The 23704-nt window shown below is 47.0% G+C and overlaps 1 protein-coding gene and 1 pseudogene across 1 annotated transcript; one reads left to right on the forward strand and one right to left on the reverse strand.

The window, feature by feature from the left end:
- Positions 1-16424: 16424 nt before the first annotated feature.
- Positions 16425-19574, forward strand: LOC123405305. Its single transcript, XM_045099051.1, has 3 exons — positions 16425-16449; positions 16934-17493; positions 19434-19574. Exons 1-3 carry the CDS (start codon positions 16425-16427, stop codon positions 19572-19574), a joined length of 726 nt encoding a protein of 241 aa, XP_044954986.1.
- Positions 19575-20550: 976 nt separating this feature from the next.
- Positions 20551-21611, reverse strand: LOC123405306 (annotated as a pseudogene).
- Between the last annotated feature and the right edge of the window lie 2093 nt (positions 21612-23704).

Here is a 23704-nt window from a genome sequence, read left to right on the forward strand (position 1 = left end):
TTAATATTATATACTTAGCTTGTTTTCCTCTAAAAAGTGAAAATTAGCCCATATAGCTCCAAAAAGACATAGTTAGCTAATTGAGCTACAAGAAGAGGAGATAAGAAAAGAAATAGGAAAAATGAAAAGAAAGAAGAAGAAGAAGAAGAGAAGAAGGAGAAGGAGGAGGAGGAGAAGGAGGAGAAGGACAAGGACCTTCTAGTCCTTCTCCTCCTTCTTCTTGATTTCTTCTTCTTCTCCTCCTCCTCCTATTTCTTCTCCTCTTTCATATTATCCTTCCCTTAATTTCCCCAACAATGACATAATTAGCCCATTTAGCTCCAAAAAGACATTATAAGTTCAAAATGGCAAAAGAACCTTGGTTAGCTCATGAATATTATATTCTTAGCTTGTTTTCCTCTCAAATGGCATAATTAGCCCATATAGCTCCAAAAAGACATAGTTAGCTCATTGAGCTCCCACAAGAGGAGAAGAGGAGAAGAAATAGGAAAAATGAAAAGAAAGAAGAAGAAGAAGAAGAAGAAGAAGAAGAGAAGAAGGAGAAGGAGGAGGAGAAGGAGGAGAAGGCCAAGGACCTTCTAGTCCTTCTCCTCCTCCTCCTCCTTCTCCTCCTTCTTCTTTATTTCTTCTTCTTCTCCTCCTCCTCCTATTTCATACTCTCCTTGCCTTAAATTCCCCAACAATGACATAATTATCCCATTTAGCTCCAAAAAGACATTATAAGCTCAAAATGGCATAAGAACCTTGGTTAGCTCATTAATATTATATACTTAGCTTGTTTCCCTCTAAAATGGGATAATTAGCCCATATAGCTCCAAAAGACATAGTTAGCTAATTGAGCTCCAAGAAGAGGAGAGGAGGAGAAGAAATAGGAAAAATGAAAAGAAAGAAGAAGAAGAAGAAGAAGAAGAAGAAGAAGAGAAGAAGGAGAAGGAGGGGGGAGAAGGAGGAGAAGGCCAAGGACCTTCTAGTCCTTCTCCTCCTCCTCCTCCTTCTCTTCCTTCTTCTTTTTTTCTTCTTCTTCTTCTCCTCCACCTCTTTATTCTCCTCTTTCATATTCTCCTTGCCTTAATTTCCCCAACAATGACATAATTAGCCCATTTAGCTCCAAAAAGACATTATAAGCTCAAAATGGCATAAGAACCTTGGTTAGCTCATTAATATTATATACTTAGCTTGTTTTCCTCTAAAATGGGATAATTAACCCATATAGCTCCAAAAAGACATAGTTAGCTAATTGAGCTCCAAGAAGAGGAGAAGAGGAGAAGAAATAGGAAAAATGAAAAGAAAGAAGAAGAAAAAGAAGAAGAGAAGAAGGAGAAGGAGGAGGAGGAGGAGAAGGAGGAGAAGGCGAAGGACCTTCTAGTACTTCTCCTCCTCCTCCTCCTTCTCCTCCTTCTTCTTTATTTCTTCTTCTTCTCCTCCTCCTCCTCTTTATTCTCCTCTTTTATATTATCCTTGTCTTAATTTCCCCAACAATGACATAATTAGCCCATTTAGCTCCAAAAAGACATTATAAGCTCGAAATGGCATAAGAACCTTGGTTAGCTCATTAATATTATATACTTAGCTTGTTTTACTATATAATGACATAATTAGCCCATTTAGCTCCAAAAAGACATAGTTAGCTAATTTAGCTCCAAGAAGAGGAGAAGAGGAGAAATGAAAAGGAAGAACAAAAATAAGAAGAGAAAGAGAAGAGAAGGAGAAGGAGAAGAAGGAGGAGGAGAAGAAGAAGAAAAGAAGGAGAAGGAGGAGAAGGAGCCCTCCTTATTCTCCTTCTTCTTCCCTCCTTCTTCTCCTCTTCTTCTCCTTCTTCTTCTCCTATTCTCCTCCTCCTTCTCCTTCTCCTTATCCTCATCCTCCTCCTCCTCCTTATTCTTGTTTTTTCTTCTCCTTCTTCTCTTCTTGCTTCTTCTCTTTTTTCTTCAATTTAGATTATTTGTCATATATATGTTGTTCTTCTTCTTCTTCTGACTTCTTACTCCCATTTTGTAGATTGGATGTACTACATGCATGGAAGCTGACATTGGAGTGCTTTAGTTCCCGTTTTTATTTGAGTTGATGAACAATGGGGAACTATATGTATATGTATATATGGATGAACAATATATGTGCAACTATATGTATGTATATATGGATGAAACTTTGTATGTGTTGGTTCTTTTGATATATGGGATGTACGTTGATGAACAAATGGCATTGATGAGCTTTATATGTATATCATATATGTGTTGTGACCTATTTATCATATATGTGCTATGAATTATATATCTATATGTGCTGTGAAATAGAAAAAATAAACAAAAATGTGACAATATAGGCTCTTTGCCGTCTGCCAGCTGATGGCAAAGGCCTTTGCCATCAGCTGACTGACGGCAAAGGTGCCACATGGCACCCAGCTGTGCTGCCTGGGTGTCCATATAGTCTCTTTGTCGTCTGCTTCCTGGGGGGCAGACGACAAAGAAGAGGGCACAGAGGAGGGGGGAGGGGTAGGCAGACGGCAAAGAGTGGAGGGGGGAGGAGGTGGAGGCAGATGGCAAAGAAGAGGGCGAGCCAGACGGGAAACAAGACAGGAGGCAGACGACAAAGCCTCCGCTAGCCCTAACGGAGGCAACGCCTGTCGGCTGCCGTCTCGACCTCTTTGCCGACTCCTCTTATGAAAAGCTGACGGCAAAGCTCTTTGGCGTCCGCTTCGGTGAGGCTGACGGCAAAGAAGCTACAATGCCGTCGTAGGCTAACGCATAATTTTTGCCGACAGGTGGTGGACGGCAAAGACCTTTGCCGTTGGTGGAGTCCTCTTTGCCGTCTGTGATGGCAGACGGCAAAGTAGTTGATTCCTGTAGTGCAAGAAGGACGTAGGCTTTTACCTCCATCGGAGGGGCCGAACCTGGGTAACTCGCGTCTCTCAATTCCGACCAACCCCTCTCAAGTCGCCACATGGTTGGGATGGCCTCACACCTAAGTCCTTGCACGAGGACATATGCCGTGACAAAACCACGACATTTGGCGCCCACCGTGGGCCCAATCGTATGGTGGTATTGTGTTCTTGGAGGAAGATTTCAGGGATTGAGGAGCTTGCAATCGATCATATGAAGGAGAGCCGGCAAGGAATAATCGCACTAGATAATCCGACATGGGACAACCTTGGTGGAGCCGATAAATTCTTGATCTTGTGACCAGATTTCGGTGATGCAAGATTGAGTTCGAGAGTTTAGGGTTTCGTGCACCGTAAGGCAGATCAATTTCTGGTGCACTGCTATCAAGTCGTGCACTCTCATGTTGTCCGAGATCAACGAGACTTTCCAACACGGTTGCAGTAGTTTCTCTGCCCAGTTACCGATGTCGCGAGGCACGGCCGTATCAAGTCAAAACTGGTAGAAGGGGACCCGAAACAGACTCGTACCTCAAACACCAAAATCAGGCAAGTTTGCATGAAAAAAAGGGGCGCTGATGGAGTTCGTCTCGCACACGGTGCCTCGCGGCGCCAACCAGATCAGGCGTACAAAATTGTTCAAGTTGTTTCTACAATGGCTCGCATTCAAAAAAGAGGGTGCCCGCACACATTGTAAAAAAGGCATTTTGGCTAGTTGCCCTTGCATGGCATGGAAAGTACTACCCACGTGACCCTATTTCCTACGTGGGGGGAGAAAACATAAGGAGAAAGACATGAAAACAAGAGAGGACCACGACCCAAAAACAGATCGACACGGATTCGACGTCGTTGCCTCGCTTGCTGGCCGCCGCGTCGCTCCAAGCCGGCCTCACTACGCTGCTGCGCGTCCGAGCAGGCGTCGCCCCACCGCACCTTCCTGTGCCCCGCCATAGGACACCTCGCTTTGCATTGCCAAGTCCGAACTGGCCTCGTGCGCCTCTGTCACTGGGGTCCAAGTCGGCTCGTCCTGCGGAACCACCCCGCTGTCTCAAAATCCGGGCCGGACTCACCTCGCTCTGGAGCAACAACCGCGCTGAGCTCACCATCAGCTCCGCCTCCTTCGCCGCGTCCGCCACCATGGTCGCGCTTGGGTCCACCTGCCTCTGCTCTGGTCGGCCGGCTCAGCTTCGCCCTCCATCACACACGGAGATATAGACTCGGCCTTGACTGTCCACATCACTAGCTAGGCTCCACCTCAGCTGTCGTGGCCTCACCTTGTTGGACGTCATGTCGCGGCACCTACCGCCACGGCCGCACAGGTCGAGCCGCCGCATACGCCGCACCTTACCAGGCCTGCACCTCACCTCACCTTTGGCACCGCGCAGCTCAAGCCGCTGCATACACCGCACCTCATCGGGCCACCTCCTCGCCATAGACCCGTCACCGGCCGCGACTCCCTGCAGCACCTGCGTCCATTGCCTGCGCCCCCTTGCGCGACTCGCCGTGCCGCTGCCGCTCTCCACCACGCTTGCTACGTTGCGCCCGCGTCGCTCCGCAACTACCACCGTACGTCCGCTCGCCTCTTGCTCGAGCGCGTCCGTGACCCGGCACGCCGGGTTGACTCTGCTCGTGCGCGTCTATGCTCCCACACGCCAGCTCGCCTTCGCTCGCCTGTGTCAACCTTGGGCTGCCGCACACACCGCTTGTACCTCATCTCGAGCTGCCCTCACCCAATCGCGCCCGCACAAGCCACCATAGTTTCTTCTCGCTGGTTTCCTCAAGTCGCCCTCGCCTCCGTGCTATGGGGCGCCTAGCCACTTCGCTGCTGCAGCCTTGCCTTCAGGCAGCCTCAACTAGAGCCGCCTCACCGCCACACCTTGTCTTGAGGTGCCGCCGTGCTCGCTACGTCACGCTATGGCTCAGCTGCGCCCACGCGAACCGCCTACCTCCATGCCCTCAGACGCCCCTGCATCGCGTTACGCACCCAAGAGCCGCCACCGCACACTGCTACTGTGGCTCGCTCCATCGCGGCCTCACCTCCAAACTCCAAAGTATGAAAAGAAAAGGGGAGCCTGGCCAGAGAAGAAAGGGGAAAGCTGAAGGAGTTTGGTCATCGGTACTTTTCACGTAATGTATGATCCAACACGAGTATCCGTACTCATCTGTCACCCAAATGTAACAGGTGCTATCTGCTCCATTTATTTGTATAGAATATATTATTTTTTGTGAAAACAATTACTTTTGGCTTGTAATATTTTACTATGCAGGACAATTGTTCATTTAAAAACGGCGTCATATTGCGAGTTGGAAGCTCGTGTCAATCGAGGTCATGGACGACTCACCATCTATGCCGATTTACAATGACGCGGCGGCCAACTCTCACGTCCGCGTGGTCAAGGCGACTTACAATGACGCAACCAAATTTCACGTCCGCACGACTAAGACAGCTTACAAGACATCGCCTTCGCGGTCCGGACAACATCAACCCGCCGGTGCAGTGTACGCCAGTGTGAGCCGCCCACCAGACGCACTTGAGCCGCCGCCTTCGCTGCGTGGTCTATATCAAAATATGTCAGAAGATTTTCTGACACTCATCCGTGAAAAACACACCAGGTGCTATTCATCTTATCTACTTTTTAGTACATGTTATTTTCCCAAGAAAAATTACTTTGGGCTGCAACATTTTTATGCAGCGGAATTCTTCATTACAAAAAGTGGTTTTATATCTGAGAGAGGGAGCACGCAAGATAACCCGGCCCCGAGGGCTCTTGCCTCATTGGCAGGCATTTTAAACTCGCCCAAGAGGATGAGTCGCCACGATGCGCCGTTCTAACATGGGTGCCCTGCTTCATTGGCACACATTTTAAAAGTCGCTCAAGAGGACGAGTCACCATGATGCGTCGTTCAAACATGGGTGCCCTGCTTCATTGGCAGGTATTTTAAAGTCGCCCAAGAGGACGAGTCGCCATGATGCGCAATTCAAACATGGGTGCCCGGCTTAATGGCACGAATTCATGGTTAAACCTGCCTGTCTACGTGATGCTACTCCGAACCCTTGTACTTCATTTCATGATAAGTCAATCCAGTTGGACCCTGAACTTATCTGGGTTAAAACATCAATTGGTCGTGAGTGCCGGCTTACAGAAAGCGAGGATACTCCATTTGCCAATAAGCCGCCTTCGTGGTCAAACCTGCATGTCTGCATGATGCTACTGCGAACCCCGTGTACTCTCGATATGTCAATCCAGTTGGACCCTGAACTATCCAGGTTAAAACATCGATTGGTCATGAGTGTCGGCTTACAAAAAGCAAGGATATTCCTTGGGCTATTAAGCCGCCTTCTTTGAAACTTGGTTAAACCTGCTTGTCCGCATGATGCTACTCTAAACCCCGTGTACTCTCGATAAGTCATCCATTTGGCCCTGACTTCCAGGTTAAAACATTGATTGGCCGTGAGTGCCGGCTTACAGAGAGTGGGGATAAACCAGTGGCTATCAAGCTAATTTCATTGAAGTAAGATTCAAGTCTCATAAACCAGTACTATTTTGTCATATACATGCATCATCTTGCATTGCATCATGCATCATACATACATATCATGGCGGTCTTCAAACCGGGTCAAAGCATAAATTCTTGCAGGTGCAAATAAATCTTTGAATAGCCAATTTGGTTGGATTTTCATCATGGTTTATGATAACCAGTGTTAAATGATTGGGGGTTTTTAAGCTAGCTCGGAAGAATTAACTATTGTCGAAGAGCCGGTCTATCACATATAATGCCGAGTCATCTAATTGACCCGCCCTTGGATTTCTTCAACTTGTGCTCTGTAGTAAATTACAACACTTATGGATTTCTCAAGGATATATTTGTCGGGTTACATTGAAAACCACGGTCAAGGATTTATTTTATCACAAAGGCATCATCAGCTCACATAGTGGATATGATTTTATTCTATAATGCAAGGAATAGTCCCAAGTCGTTGCAGGCACACAACCTGGCACTTGGGGGCTACATTATTCAAACCAAGATTACTTCAAAGTATGAAAGTCCCATGTCGCTGCAAGCATGCACCATGACACTTGGGGGCTAATGCAATCCGTTTTTCAAATCATCACATCATCAACACACCCGGCTACCTCAAGGAGATAAGCCGGCCCTGGGGGGCTACAGGTCGCTCTTTATTTCAGATATGGATTCAAGGAAGAACCGGACCGTGGGGCTATAGTACTCAGTTGTTTCACACATCATGAGGTTCAAATTGAAGACCCGGCCCGTCACACACTAATGACCTGGCCCTTAGGGGCTACACCAGCTGAAGCTTCATAAATATAAGATGATTACAAGTCCGAGGCTGCTGCAGGCAAGACAACCCGGCACTTAGGGGCTACATGGTCAAAGATATTATTGCAAATCGCCAAGTCATCATGAGCTGCTAAACTTGGAGATTGGGGGCTATAGGTAATATGGATATATCAAAAAACTGAAGAGTACTTTCAAGATGTCAATTATGAGCAAGACCGGCTCAACATATTTTTATCTAGTTGAAGCATTGAAAGACCGGTTCAGCATTACATGGATTTCTTTATCCCCAATAGTTTGATCAAGTCAATTGAAGTTCAGTTGTTTGATGGGGCGTTACCAACAATCATGACCCGCCATTATCAATCATAACCCGCCAAAGCAAGAGAAGCCGGTTCAACATTATGTGGATTTCGTATTCCCTAAATTTACATCAAACCAAAGCATTGGAGGCCGACTCAATGGCGTATATATTTTATTGCAAAGGACACGTACCTACGAAATGATTGTGAAGACGGCTCGTTAATATGCAGAAGAAACCCGGATTTTCAAAGGAGCCACTTCAGTAAATCAAGTCGGACAGTGGAGAAAGTTGGGCCCTTCACATATTTATTATTCTTATTTCAGGAGCTTACCATGAATAGATTCAAGCTAACCTGGGGGCTAATGTCGGGGATATACCCCGCGGTGTAACCCGGCTAGGACTTGACGACTCAATGGCGACTCATTAGTGACCTGGCGGACGGCTCACACATGACTCGGCAGGCAACTCACACAAACGACAAAGGCCCAAGGCCCGGCATGTACCCTTGCATACGGCGGCTCATTGAGAGGCCAAGAGGGTCGACTCACAAGAGAAGACCTAAGAAGAGGAAAGACACCCACAAGAAGGAAACAAGACCCGGATTAGGATTCAAGAGAGACTAGTCCTATTCCTACTCCTATTAGGACTCTACATGTAAACCTACCCCTTCCACCTATATAAGGAGGGGTGAGGCGCCCCAAGAGGGACAAGATTCACAACTTAGGTCTAGACAAGACAAATCATGAGATAGATAGATTAGACACCCACGATATTAGAGGTGGTGAGTCTGCACCCTTGTAATCGAGATCATCATCTTCATCAATGAAACACAAGCAGGACGTAGGCTTTTACCTACATCGGAGGGGCCGAACATGGGTAAACTCGTGTCTCTCGATTTCGACAAACCCCTCTCAAGCTGCCACATGGTTGCGATGGCCTCAGACCTAAGTCCTTGCACGAGTACATATGTCATGACAAAACCACGACACCATGCGGAGGCTAACTTGTGAGGCCGTTGCTGATCCGCTCAGAGCACCAGATTACCTTCGTGGAATGCTCGACTCCTGACATGCCTTGCATGGAAACGGCACTGTTCCTGCTAGTATACTATAGACCGAATCAAGGCCAACTCGCGCTCTTCTTCGAGAAGGTCTACACCATCCTGTCGCGGCTGCTCAGCTTCAGCCTCGGAATAAAGCTCTACTCGGGTAAAATTGTGAAGGAGATCACTCGGCAAAACGGCTTCGGCTCCATATACCAAGAAGGAAGGAGTACGTCGAGTTGACCTATTGGGAGTCGTCCTCAAACCCCACAGAACTGACTGTAATTCAGAAACCCAAGCTCGAGTTGCATGATCTAGATCACGCGTGAGTCGAGGCTTCAAACCTTGAAGGATAAGGCCATTTGCTTGTTCAGCTTGACCGTTAGTATAGGGGTGCGCGACGGATGCGTAATCCACCCGAGTACCTTGGGCGGAGCAAAAGTGTCTGAATTCTTCCGGGCCGAAGTTGGAACAATTGTCTATAATGATATTGTAAGGAACTCCATACCGGAATGTTATTTCCTTTATGAACTTGATAGCAGTGCGTGAATCCAACTTTTTTATGGGTTTGGCTTCAATCCACTTGGTGAACTTGTCGACTGCTACAAGCAAATGTGTGAATCCACTATGGCCCATTCGGAGAGGACCGAACATATCCAAACCCCACATAGAAAACGGCTAGATGAGTGGAATAGTCTTTAGGGCAGACGCGGGCTTATGTGACAAATTCGAGTGAAACTGGCATCCTTCACAGTGATCCACGATTTCCTTAGCCATTTCATTAGCATGTGGCTAGAAAAACCAGCTCGGTATGCTTTGGATACAATTGTCCAAGAGGACGCATGATGACCACAGGCCCCCGAGTGAATTTCCTCCAGAATCAATCGACCCTCTTTGGGAGAGATGCACCGCTGAGCTACGACAGTTACACTTTCTCTGTAAAGCTATCTGTTCATTACAGTAAACGCCTTGGATCTGTGGACAACCTGTTGAGCTTCAACCTCGTCTTCTAGGAGTTTTTGTCTCAATATGTACATAATATACGAAACCGTCCAATCGGGCGTAATCACCAGAATCTCCATGAACAGATCAATAACTATCGGAATCTCCATGGTCAGGATGGAAGTGCTTGTCACTTGTGGGGGTTCTTCAATGAAGGGGTATTCTTGTACCGAATGAGAATGTAAGTGTTCTAGAAACACGTTCCTAGGTACAAGTTTCCGAGTGGATCCAATCTTGGCTAGGTCGTCAGCTGCTTGATTTTCACTCGGGGAATATGATGAAGTTCCAAACCTTCAAACTTATTCTCAAGCTTTCGCACTTCATTGCAATTCCTAGTCATGGCAGGGTTCCTCACATCACATCCCTTCATCACTTGATTGACCACCAAATCCGAATCACCATATACCATTAGGCGCCGGACGCCGAGTGAGATTGCCATACGTAACCCGTAGAGGAGTGCCTCGTATTCAACTTCATTATTGGAGGAATCAAAGTGAATCTGGAGAACGTAGCTGAGCTTGTCACCTTTTGGAGATACCAAAACCACGCCGGCACCAGACCCATTCAACATTTTAGAGCCATCAAAGAACATGGTCCAGTGTGCCGAGTCAATTTGAGTCAGCTATTGCTGTTCTACCCACTCGACCATGAAATCAGCAAGCGCTTGAGACTTGATTGCCTTCTTTGCTTCAAATTTGATATCAAATTATAGGAGTTCGATGGCCCATTTGGCCACTCGACCAGCCGCGTCTCGGTTGTTGAGGATCTCACACAACGGAGCATCACTGACGACTAAGACTGAATGATCTTGAAAGTAGTGCGCCACCTTCTTCACCGATAAATATATGCCATAGAGGAGCTTCTGATAATGAGGGTACCTTTGCTTCGAAGGATTCAACACTTTAGAAATATAGTAGACTGGGTGTTGGACTTTGTAAGCCTTGCCCACTTCTTCTCGCTCGACAATTAGAACTGTGCTAACGACTTGATTTGTAGCTGCGATGTATAAGAGTAAGGGCTCTTTGTTGTGCGGAGCAGCAAGCACAGACTGGGTGGAAAGCAGGGCTTTTAGCTCGACAAACGTTGCTTCTGCCTCGGGAGTCCACTCGAACACATCAGACTTCTTCATGAGTCGGTATAAAGGCAATGCCTTCTCGCGGAGGCGAGAAATAAACCTACTCAACGCCGCCGGGCAATCTATGAGTCTCTGGACATCGTGCACACGCTCACGGCTTTTCATTCGAACGATGGCACCGATCTTCTCGGGGTTGATGTTGATCCCCCATTCGGAAACGAGGAAACCGAGTAACTTGCCACCAGGAACTCCAAAAGTGCAGTTAGTCGGATTCAACTTGATGTCATATTTCCTCCGATTGGCGAATGTTTTTGCCAAGCCAGTCAGTAGGTTGGAACCTTTGCGAGACTTGACTACGATATCATCCATACAAGCTTCGACATTCCGACTGATTCGATCAAGCAGGCATTTCTAAATCATACACTTGAAAGTAGCACCAGCATTTTTCAAACCAAAAGGCATGGTGATATAGCAGAAACACCCGAAAGGGTGATGAAGGCTGTCTTTATTTCATTTGGGCCAAACAGACGGATCTGATGGTAACCAGAGTATGCATCAAGAAAAGATAAATGCTCGCATCCCGCGGTTGAGTCAACAATCTGATCGATGCGGGGGGGGGTGCGGAAAGTGATATTTCGGGCAGAACTTATTGATATTCTTAAAATCGACACACGTGCGGAGATACTTGTCTTTCTTTGGGACCATGACGGCGTTCGCGAGCCACTCAGAGTGGTAAACTTTGCGTATGAACTTTGCCTCCAAGAGTTAAGTCACCTCCTCGTCGGTTGCTTTCCGTTTTTCAGCTGCCGACCGACGCAAATGCTCTTTGGCGGTCCTTGCCTTTGGATCGACCCTCAGACAGTGCTCACGAGCTCCCTAGGCACACCCGACATGTCAGAGGGCTTCCATGCGAAGATGTCCCAGTTCTCACGGAGGAACTAGATGAGCGCGGCTTCCTATTTGCCGTCGAGTGTCGTTGAGATGTTGGTCGGGGCAGCATCAGGATCTGTCGAGTGAATGCTCACTTTCTTCACCTCACGTGCCGACTGAAAAGCAGACTCAGAAGCGGGCTTCTTGGAGCGCATCAGGTCGTCAGGATCAGTGTTCTTCCGGTATTCTTCCAACTCAACCATAGCCATCTGCCGGTCGGCAATCTTAGAGCCTTTTTGTAAGCACTCTTGAGTTCTCTGTAGATTCCCTGTGACTGTGATCACAACCTTCGATCCAGGCATCTTCAACTTGAGATACACGTAGCATGGGCGGGCCATGAAACGAGCGTAAGCTAGATGACCAAGGATGGTGTGATATGTGCTCTGGAAGTCCACAACTTCAAATGTTAATCTTTCTTTATGAAAGTTCTTGTTAGTGCCGAACACCACGTCCAATGTTATCTGGCCGAGTGACATGGCCTATTTTCCAGGAATGACTCCATGGAACTGCATATTTTTTTGTTGAGTCGAGACATCGGAATGCCCATCCCCTTGAGGGGGTATGCATACAAAATGTTCATCCCACTTCCTTCGTCCATCAAAACCTTGCGGGGGCGAACGCCTTCCACAACCGGATCCACCACTAGAGCTTGTCGACCAGGGGTAGCGACGTGAGCAGGGTGATCCGACTGATCAAATGTTATGGGGGTCTGAGACCACTTGAGGTATGTGGGGGTGGTGGGAACAGCCATGTTGACCTCTTTGTTTATAACCTTCAATGAAATTTTGCTTTCTACATCAGCAAAAATCATCAAAGTGGCATTGACTTCTGGAAAATCATCTTTATCTTCTTCATCCTCCTTTTCAAGAGTTTTCTCACTCGACCGATCTTCTTTGAACTGTTGAATCAGCAATCCGCATTGCCGAGTGGTATGCTTGGGCAATATCAAATTGTCGTCCTCATCTTTCTTCGCGTGGATTGCACACGGCAAATCTAGGACATCTGTTCTCGACAAATTCTTCGACTTTCTGGGAGGAAACTGCCCTTTGGGCTTCCCCTTATTCTTTCCTTGTGCCGCCAGAGCGGCCGCTTCTGCGTGAGAAGAACCATCAGCCTGGCGCTTCTGCTTCCTATTGGAGTTTCCACCACCAGCATCATTGTTGACTACCTTTCCCTTACCACTGCGAAGGCGATCTTCCCCTTCGCCATTGGCGTACCAAGTGGCAATCTCCATCATCTTGCTCATGGACATGTCTCCCTTTCAACCAAACTTCAGATAAAGTTCCTTGTACCTGACTGTGGCCTTGAAAGTGTAGACTGCTTGATGCTCAGAAACGATTTCCACCATGTGATGAAGGGTGGTCCACCGCTGGATGTAATCTCTCAGAGTGTCACTCGGCTTCTGAACACAATGTTGTAACTCGGACAAACCAGCAGGATGTTTGCACGTGCCCTTGAAATTTTTAATGAATACTAGAGCAAGATCTTCCCAGCAATAGATGCTAGAAGGAGCCAACTGATTCAGCCACGCCCGGTCTGTACCATCCAACATGAGAGACAAATGCTTCATGGCGATGTTGTCCTTTCCTCCGCCAATCTGCACTGCCACTCGGTAATCATCGAGCCATGTATCAACCTTTGATTCTCCTCTAAACTTGCTTATTCCAGCCGCCAACCTGAAGCTGGGGGGAATATCAGCAAATCTAATTGCCATGCTGAAACACTCGGGACCACAGACAACGGTGCCGCTTCCACTCGGATGATCTCTATCAGAACCATCTCTATGAGCCTTGCCCCTGTCAATCCACCTCTGCACGAGTACATTCCTCACATCAAACCCAGGACTCCGATCATCATCGAACGGGCGCCTATCGTCGTAGTATCGGGACACATACGAACCACTCCGCGGGGGAGAATGCACTCGACGGCGGTCATCATGGTGATAACGGGGAGCAAATTGATTTCGCCCCTGATCTCTGTACTAGTCCTCATGGTAACTGATGTCAGCTATGCTAATGCACAAAAGTCCTTCCAATGGCGCCAGAAACAGGTGTATCGACGGCACCAGGAATCCTTCAACTGCGGCTACGCCTTAAGGGACTTCCTAGGCAAGTATGCAAAGGATTTCCCCCGTGGCCTTGGAGCCTTCCGTTGGTGTTCCCTTGAAGCGGAAAGGGTGATGTAGCACAGCGACGGTAAGTATTTCCCTCAGTTTGAGAACCAAGGTATCAATCCCGTAGAGGAGTATCATAAGATCCTGCACAACACAAAAGCTTGCTTCCAACACTATGAAGGGGTTGTCAATCCCTTATAGATTGGTTGCCAAGTGAGAACTGAAAGCAACAAAGTAACAAAGTAAAGTAAAAGCGGAGGTGTAAATGATGGATGTGACTAGACTCGGGGGCCGTAGTGTTTACTAGTGGCTTCTCTCATGAAAGCAAGTAGACTGTGGGTGAACAAATTACTGTCGAGCAATTGATAGAACCACGCAAAGTCGTGACGATATATGTGCAATGATTATATCTATAGGCATCACGTCCAAAACAAGTAGACCGACACTTTCTGCATCTACTACTATTACTCCACACGTCGACCGCTATCCAGCATGCATCTAGTGTATTAAGTCCATAAGAACAGAGTAACGCCTTAAGAAAGATGACATGATGTAGAGGGATAATCTCAAACCAATGATAAAAACCCCATCTTTTTACCCTTGATGGCAACTACTTGATGTGTGCCTTGCTGCCCTACTGTCACTGGGAAAGGTCGCCACATGGTAGAACCCAAAACCAACCACTTCTCCCATTGCAAGAATCATAGATCTAGTTGGCCAAACAAAACCCAAGACTCGGAGAGACTTACAAGGATATCAAATCATGCATATAAGAAATGAGCAAAGACTCAAATATATATCATAGATAATCTGCTCACAAATCCACAATTCATCGGATCTCGACAAACACACAGCCAAAGAAGATTACGTCGGATAGATCTCCATGAAGATCATGGAGAACTTTGTATTGAAGATCCAAGAGAGAGAAGAAGCCATCTAGCTACTAACTACGGACCCGTAGGTCTGAAGTGAACTACTCACGAGTCATTGGAGGGGCGATGATGATGATGATGAAGCCCTCCAACTCCACAAAGTCCCCTCCGGTAGGGCGGCGGGAAGGGTCTCTAGATGAGATCTCGCGGAAACAGAAGCTTGCGGCGGCGGAAAAGTATTTTCGAGGCTTCCCCGATTTTTTGCGGAATATTTGGGAATATAGAGGCCAAAGATCTAGGTCAGGGGGCGGCCAGGGAGGCCACAAGCCATGCCACCGCTGCCTCCCCCTGGTGGCGGAGTGGGGGCTTGTGGGCTCCCTGGAGCCCACCTGGCTTGGCCCAAAGGCCCCCTGATCTTCCATTCTGGAAAAAATCATTTCGGGGTTTTTCTTCCGTTTGGACTCCGTTCCAAAATCAGATCTGAAAAGAGTCAAAAACACGGAAAAAAACAGGAACTGGCACTTGGCACTGAATTAATAAGTTAGTCCCAAAAAAGATATAAAAGATACATAAAACAACCAAAGAAGACAAGATAACAGCGTGAAACCGTCAAAAATTATAGATACGTTTGAGACGTATCAAGCATCCCCAAGCTTAACTCCTGCTCGTCCTCAAGTAGGGAACTGATAAAGAATGAATTTTTTATGCTTTCATGCTACCTAGCATGGGTGTCCTTTGTAATTCCTCTTATGTGACGTGAATGTTCAGATCCATTAGATTCAAAACAATAGTTTGCTATTGACGTGGAAACAATAATCATTCAAGCAAACTAGCAAGGTAATCATGAACTTTCAAAATAACAAGGCGAAAAGAAAGTTATCCCTACAAAAGCATATAGTGTGGCTATGCTCTATCATCATTGCACAACGAATTTAAATCATGCACAACCCCGGTATTGGCCAAGTAATTGTTTCACACCTTTACTTTCTCAAACCTTTTCAACTCTCACGCAATACATGAGCGTGAACCATGGTTTTAGCACTATAGATGGTGTGGAATGTGGTGGAGGTTGCGAGACAAAAAGGAGAAGATAGTCACATTAACTAGGCATATCAATGAGCTGTGGAGATGCTCATCAATAGATATCAATGTGAATGAGTAGGGGTTACCATACAAATGATGCACTAGAGCTACGAGTAAGTGAAAGCTCTTAAAGAAAACTAGTGGGTGTGCATCCAACTTGCTTGCTCAAGAAGACCTAAGGCAATTTTGAGGAAGCCTATCATTGGAATATACAAGCCAAGTTATATAATGAAAATTTCCCACTAGATATATGGTGGTGACAAAATGAGAGACTCTCAATCATGAAGATCGTGGTGCTTAATATGCACAAGTGTGGAAAAAGTGGTAGCATTGTCCCTTCTCTCTTTTTCTCTCATTTTTTTTATTTAGTGGGGTCTTTGGCCTCTTTTTGTGGGCTTCTTTGGCCTCTTTTATTTCCTCACATGGGACAATGCTCCATTAATGATGATCATCACACTTTCAACTCAAAACTTAGAGCAACAATGACTCTATATGGAATGCCTTCGGTAGTGTACCGTGACAACGATCTAGCATGGCATAGACATCAATGGAAACATCATGCTAGCTATCTTACGACCGTGCAATGGCAATGTAGACGTGGTGGCACATGTCATGGTGGTAGTTACATGGCAATATATCTCGGAATGACTTTGAAAAAGCCATAGTAGGTAGGTATGGTGGCTGTTTTGAGGTCGGCTAATGGTGGGTTTCGTGCACCGGCGGAAGTTGCACGGCACTAAGAAGATAGTGATAGTGGAAGGTGAAAGTGCATCTAACCCATGCACTACTAGGAAAAGGCCTGCTAATGGCGCACCTATTTTGGCTAGTAATGGCGGACTATAGGTGCGCCACTAGCATCACGCCATTAGATTTTTTTACTAATGGCGCACCACAAGTGCGCCATTAGTATCTGGCGTACTAATGGAGCACGAGGCAGTGCTCCATTAGTATTGCTCACGGTGCGCCATTAGTATGCCTCCCAGGTGCGCCATTAGTATGCCTCTCAGGTGCGCCATTAGTATGCCTCCCAGGTGCGCCATTAGTATGCCTCCGAGGTGCGCCATTAGTATGCCTCCCAGGTGTGCCATTAGTATAGCCCATGGTGCTCCATTAGTATCTGGTATTCTAGCATATATATGTTTTGTTTCAGAACCACAAATTCAACAGCACATAACATATATATATAATACATAATATGTGCCTAATAGTTTTACTGATCCACAACACATAACATATATGCAAAGTTGCATAACAAATTTCATGATCCATATATCAAAATTCCATAGCATCCATATATACATATAGTTCCATAGCATCCATACATCCAAAATTCCATAGCATCCATATATGACATCCTAGAAATGGCCTTCTCCCTGTTACCCTGCTTTGACTCTACACTCTCAGCCCTACTTGAGGAAGAGCAAAACGTATGTCCTGATACCAAGCTCATTCCCCGAATCAATGAGACACTTGCAGCACCAGGATACTATCAAGCTGCTAATGGAGAGGTCAGCATAGAGCAATTTGGCCAACCACGGCTTCCCCAAAGCATAGATGAACCCTTGCTGGCAATGCAAATGAGCAGCACTGCGCCTATCTCGATGCCTCTTGCTCCAGGGTGTGATGAAGAGTGCCTCACGACGGCACTAACCAGAGGGTACATGAGCCTGGATAGTGCCCTGTATCCACAAACAGGAGCAATGATCCCGAGTTACAACACAGAGGCATCAAAATTAGGATTCTTCAATGGTAGTGGTGGTAATAGCAATGGTATGGTGGTGTTAGATATGAATGACATCGGCGAGTATCAGAGGATGATAGAAGGTGAAGGACTGACCAGAACATATAGCGACACAGATTCCAGGCAAGGGGGCTATAGCAACACTGCAGAGATTCAGGTAACATCCGGAACCTAACATTTAAGTAATATCATGTTGCTTAATTACAGTAGTGCCAAACTTCCATGCAGCACTGGTAAAAGAAACATGCTTAACTATAATATTAGCTTACAAATGTTACTTATTTGAAATCTCTTTGACTTAAACAACTATAGCTACAAGTATAATTATACCATTGAATCATGGATATGATCACCACAACTGCACAAACTAAAGTATGCGTTCTGTTTTCAGTTGTGCAACCATAATCCATAGTTTCCCCTTGATCCTAGTAAAATAAGGCTACAGCTTTACAAGTTCTGTCATAGGAGAAGTGCTTTTAGTTCAAGTTATTGTAGACCTAGTGTATTGCATCAATCTGTTCTCACTTGATGACATTCTTACAGTGAGTGTGATAGTTAGAGTCTCCAGAGCAGTGATATGTAAATAGAATTGTGTCCTTGTCAGAATAAACAGTATCAAGAATTACCCAAACTATTTGTCATTCTAAGGTCTCCCTACTTAATAACAATATTGACGAAACAACAAGGCGTGAAAGTAAGGCAACTTTGGACAATGTTAAAAATATGAATAACGCTCCAGTACACAGAATCTGTAACATCTGGCCATATGTCAAGAAGATTCACAAATTAGAATCAAATACGTTATAGGAGTAACTAAAATAAGAGTTGCAGCTCACAAACTTCTGACATTTCTAGTATAATCATATATTGTAATCAAATACTAAAAATGTGACTGGAAATGCACAGGACATTTGATAGCATGATCATGTTGCTGGTCATAGTAATTAGTGCATCACAGACCATTTGTACGTGAAAGATTGTGCACATCACATATGCCAAGCTGACTTACGAAAGAAAAGTGAACATATGGTAGGTGATTACTTACTTGGAGACCCTTCAACTGCAACTGTTGCAACAGCTCCGTAAAAACACCTACACAGTATGCAGAGGTTGAGAGTTTTTCCTCTTTCCTTGGAAAAGTGTAAAGGCAGAAATTAACAATGTTCCAGTGTAAAGGCAGATTCCCACAATAATCCATTAATTCAACGCTCTCAGGTAAATGAAAATTGCATCGAATCCAGTGGAAAGAAATTGTATACGCATGGGCTTACCTTATCGTTCTGTACCAAAGAAGGAGGCCAGGCCCTAATGTAGGGACGGACAGGCTTGTGATAATCTCTGAAATTTTGGAGGGCGAACCCCTCTGCCCCAACAGACAGAACAGAGAAACCAAAGCGCGAGCCAAAGCGGTGGCAGCAAGTGGTCACCAATTTTCCTACTGCCACAGACAGACCATGCCAGAGAATTACTCCATACATGTATACTGCAATTTATGTCCCTTTCTTTTTTGAAACCAGTATTTTTGTGTTATGTCTTTCTTCATGTCTTTGGTTATCCAGGTGTCGTAATGGATTTACCAGGTCGTTCGCCTGCACTACTATGTCCTCTTAGTCTTGCACTGGCTACAGTTTTCAGTTAGGTAATCATCATTATGTATAAAATTGTCTCCTTTTGTTTCATCCTGAATAATTAGGCATGGTATCGATCATCTAGTTCCGTCTAAGCGTTAGGGTGGAGAAGAAGTTATTTATGCATCTCCAGTGCCAAAGTACCGGCTGCCGTTCACAAGTAAACTGAATAATGTTATTTATGCATCTCTAGTTCGTCCTATTAGTCTTGCACTGGTTGTCGTTCACAAGTAAACTGAATAATGTTATTTATGCATCTCCAGTGCCAAAGTACATCATCAAAAATGTAATCCAAAGTACTTCTGCCACATGACAACCAACACCAAAATATGAACCCTAGTTGCATGTGTTCTAAATATTGTTATCTTCTTGAGCAAAAGAGGGCTCAGGCTCTCCCCTCTGTTTCATTAACGAAACCACAAGTCTGAAGAATGAGATCTAAATATGTGGATTGACTTTCGCTGAACAGAGAAAGCTGGGGAGCGGTGGGGAGGGGCGGAATTTACCCCATCTGGGGCGCGAGGGCGAGGCCGTTGTTGAGCTACAACATGTCGTAGTTGGAGGTGTCGTAGAGGCGGCGCAGCGTGGCGGTGGGGAGATCTGCACCTAACCCTTGGTCAGGCTTGAGACTGGCTTCGAGAAGCAGCGGGCGCGTGACGGGGCGGCGGCGGCAGCGCACGAGCACGCAGGAATGGCGTCGGCACGACGGGGAGCTCTGCACCTAACCCTAGGTCGCCAGCCCCCCTCGGGCCATGGGGACGAGCGGGAGAGGGAGGGAGGGGGAGGAGAAGGGAAGGAGACTAACCCATGGGCCGCGCGGGGAGGTATCCGACGCCGTTGAGGAGCGCGTCCGATGAGGCTCGCCGCCGACGAGGCGGCCGCCGCTGGGAGGGAGAGCAGGAGAAGGGGAGGGATACGGGGCAGAGCAAGCTCGATACGGGCACAGGGGCCGCGCGGGGACTGACACGGGGGATTTTAGCGGGGGTGATAGCAATGGCGCATCCCAGGGGTGCGCCATTAGTAATCTTTCTTTTTTTATAGCAATGGCGCATTCCCAGGTGGTGCGCCATTAGTAGTTTTGTAAAAAAAAATATAGTAATGGCGCATTGGGTGAGTGGTGCGCCATTACTAGTTTAACTAGTTAAACATCCTACAAATCAAACAACCTCTATGAGTTAAGAACTGAAGTCCTACAAAAATTTCCTTTAGTTGAAGAGGCCATTAAAAACTCAAAAGTGGCCAGAGAATGTTTCAACATTGGCAACTATTATTGGCAGATAATAGATTGTGTAGCTAATTAAGCACTCACACCAATCAAATACACTATCCCACAACAAAAATATTGGTAGACTCACCTCAAGTATCTCCCTTGCTCTGTCCATGCACCGCTGGAGAGGATCGACGACCACACCTTAATGATTAATGTTCCAGCTTTACTGCAAAATGTTCTCCTGTTCCATCGTGTGATCACATCCATCGCACGCCGTACATCCGACAGAGACTTTGGTTTTGGAGCTATCCATTGAACGGGCTGTCGATTTAATGCCCATCCATCTACTCTCATATCTGCATCTATCCATTCCATCTCATGTAAAGTACACGTCCATCCGGATCTGGTCCTTCCCTGCTGCTTCATCAATTTCTGCAGTCACATGCAAAATCACTTATCTTCGCAGAAAAAACCTAAAAACTTATCACATGTAAATTTCTACACCTTCAGTAATTATTACCTTGTATCAAGATCGTAGGGACAGTAGCCATACTTCAGAATTATCACTGAGCATTATCGGCAACAAGTAACAGCAAGAGTCAAGAGAGAGAACCTTGCACTATTTGACCAGTCTTTCTTTGTATACCTTGGCCATGCAGCTGCACTGCATTTTAGGAGTTCAGGAACCTACCACATGCTTTAGCAGCATACACATTTTTTTCTCAAGGAATTAGTATGTATCCATAGGTATACATAAATCTAGAGAGATTTTCTGCTGAGATCTGAGTATCTGATCAGTGTGCATGATCCTTACAAATCTGGTGCTGCACATTGACCAGTACAATGACTCAACTAAGCACAACACATTAGAGCATCTACAGCTGGAGTGAGCAAATCCATTGATTCAATCTTGAGCGCATCTCAAATACAAACAAGATAAATAAGCATCTGATGCCTAACTAGCAATGACTAGAAAGTAGTACCAAAAGTGTTTGGGATGCAGTATGACGCACCTGACGGAGGCCTCCTCCCTGGCGTGGATGGCGGCGAGGTCGAGCACACAGCCAGCCGGGTCGAGCGGGTCGTCGTACTTGCCGACGACGGAGAACTCCTGGATGTAGTTGGCCTTGAGCACCCTCACGTTCCGCCGCTCGCCCCTCTCCGCCCTGCCCACGCCCTCCTGTGATCTACGCCGTCATGGAAACAAAGCAACCAGGTAGCACACAGAAATAGAGCAGGAGGCAGAAGTAAATGGCATGGAGACGGGGGCGGGGAGCAAAGGTTGGATTTGGGAAGGATATGGATGACGAGGAGGTTGCTCGGGCGGTCGAAGGAGACGATCTAGCCCTCGAACTCCTCCCCGAGGGTGGTCTTCACGGAGATCACCACGCCGACCGCGAACTCCTCGCCGCCGACCTCCATGGCGCCGCCGCCGGCGGTGGGTGGGAGGAGGTGGCCACGGTGAGGTGCGTGAGGGCGGAGCGGAGCACGCACGGTCTGGGTGGGTTGGTGACTCTACTGAGAAGACCCAAAGCCGCCGCCGCCGAGCAGTGCGGGTTAGCAATGGCGCACCCCCGAGGGGTGCGCCATTAGATTTTTTTGATAGCAATGGCGCATCCCCATGCAGTGCGCCATTAGTAGTTTTTTTATATAGCAATGGCGCATCCTAGAGAGGTGCGCCATTAGTAATCTTTTTTTGGATAGCAATGGCGCATCCCAGAGAGGTGTGCCATTAGTAATAAAAAAAAATTTGGATAGCAATGGCGCTCGGGGGGAGGGAGAGGGTGGGTGGTGCGCTCGGCCGATTCCGTTCGGGGGAACGAGCGAGGAGACAGGGGAGTGTGCGGGGGGTCGCCGACGGCAGTGGAGTGGCCCGGGGAGGGTGCGGGGGGTCGGCGGCGGCGGTGGAGCGGGGGAGGGTGCGGGGGGTCGGCGGCGGCGGTGGAGCAGGGGAGGGTGCGGGGGGTCGTCGGCGGCGGTGGAGCGGCCCGGGGAGGGTGCGGGGGGTCGTCGGCGGCGGTGGAGCGGGGAAGGGTGCGGGGGGTCGTCGGCGGCGGTGGTGCGGGGGAGGGTGCGGGGGGTCGGCGGCGGCGGTGGAGCGGGGGAGGGTGCGGGGGGTTGGCGGCGGCGGTGGAGCGGGTCGGGGAGGGTGCGGGGGGTCGTCGGCGGCGGTGGAGGGGGGGAGGGTGCGGTGGGTGCTCGGCGGCAGTGGAGCGGGGGAGGGTGCGGGGGGTCGTCGGCGGCGGTGGAGCGGGGGAGGGTGCGGGGGGTGCTCGGCGGCGAGAGGGATCTAGCGAGGGGGATAGCGATCGAGATGGAGGGGGATCGAGATCGAGTGTCCTCATCAATATTCAATATTTTTTCATATTGAATATGAAAAAATATCATCAAATTTGAAAAAATATTCATGAATTCAAAAAGTGCCCATGAAATTTAAAAAATGAGTGGGGTAGGTGGCTGTCCAAAATATCTAGCTGGTCCGAGGTTACTAATGGCGCACCACCTACATATGCGCCATTAGTAACCCTGGTTACTAATGGCGCACCTTCTGTGGTGCGCCATTAGTAGTTCTGCAAAAAAAAATAGTAGTGGCACACCACCAACAGATGCGCCATTAGTAACACTGGTTACTAATGGCGCACTAGCTGTGGTGCGCCATTAGTAGTTTGCAAAAAAAACAAAAAAAAATTATAGTATTGGCGCACTACCAACAGATGCGCCAGTAGTAACCCTGGTTACTAATGACGCACCAGCTGCTGGTGCGCCATTAGTAGTTTTGCAAAAAAATAAAAATAAAAAAATATAGTAGTGGCGCACCGAGTGTGTGGTGCGCCATTAGTGACCATCACACTAATGGCACACCTGCACATGGTGCGCCACTACTATATAGTAGTGGCGCACTGCTTGTGTGGTGCGCCATTAGTATCTATATCATCTATAGCCCTTTTCCTAGTAGTGATGGACTCAACATTAGTCATGAAGAACTGATATACTTGTAGCAAAAGTTTTATTAGTAATCAATACAAAGCATTCAACGCATACTCCTAGGGGAAGGGTTGGTAGGTATAAACCATCGCGCGATCCTGACCGCCACGCAAAGGATGACAATCAATATACTAATCATGCTCAGATTTCATCACATAGCGGTTCACCATACGTGCATGCTACGGGAATCACTAACTTCAACACAAGTAATTCTAGATCCACAACACCTTACTAGCATGACTTCAATATTACCATAACCACAACTCAAAACTAATTGAGATGAATCAAACTTCTCTAACTATTCAATGCACATGAAGGAGGAAGTTTTCGTATCCCTTTGGATAACTACCCCTTTTGAGACTACTTTCAAAGCATAGATCAACTACCAAGCCACGCACCGTTGTGCTCTAAAAGATATAAGTGAAGCACATAGTGCAAAAGTATCTAGCTCAGAAGATATAAGTGAAGCACATGTGAGCTGAATTGTCTACCAAAAGATATAAGTGAAGCTCGAAAAAAATCATGGTGTGTGCATGTCTCTCTCT

Source organism: Hordeum vulgare, chromosome 6H (genome assembly GCF_904849725.1).
Source record: "Hordeum vulgare subsp. vulgare chromosome 6H, MorexV3_pseudomolecules_assembly, whole genome shotgun sequence".
NCBI classification, from domain to species: domain Eukaryota; kingdom Viridiplantae; phylum Streptophyta; class Magnoliopsida; order Poales; family Poaceae; genus Hordeum; species Hordeum vulgare.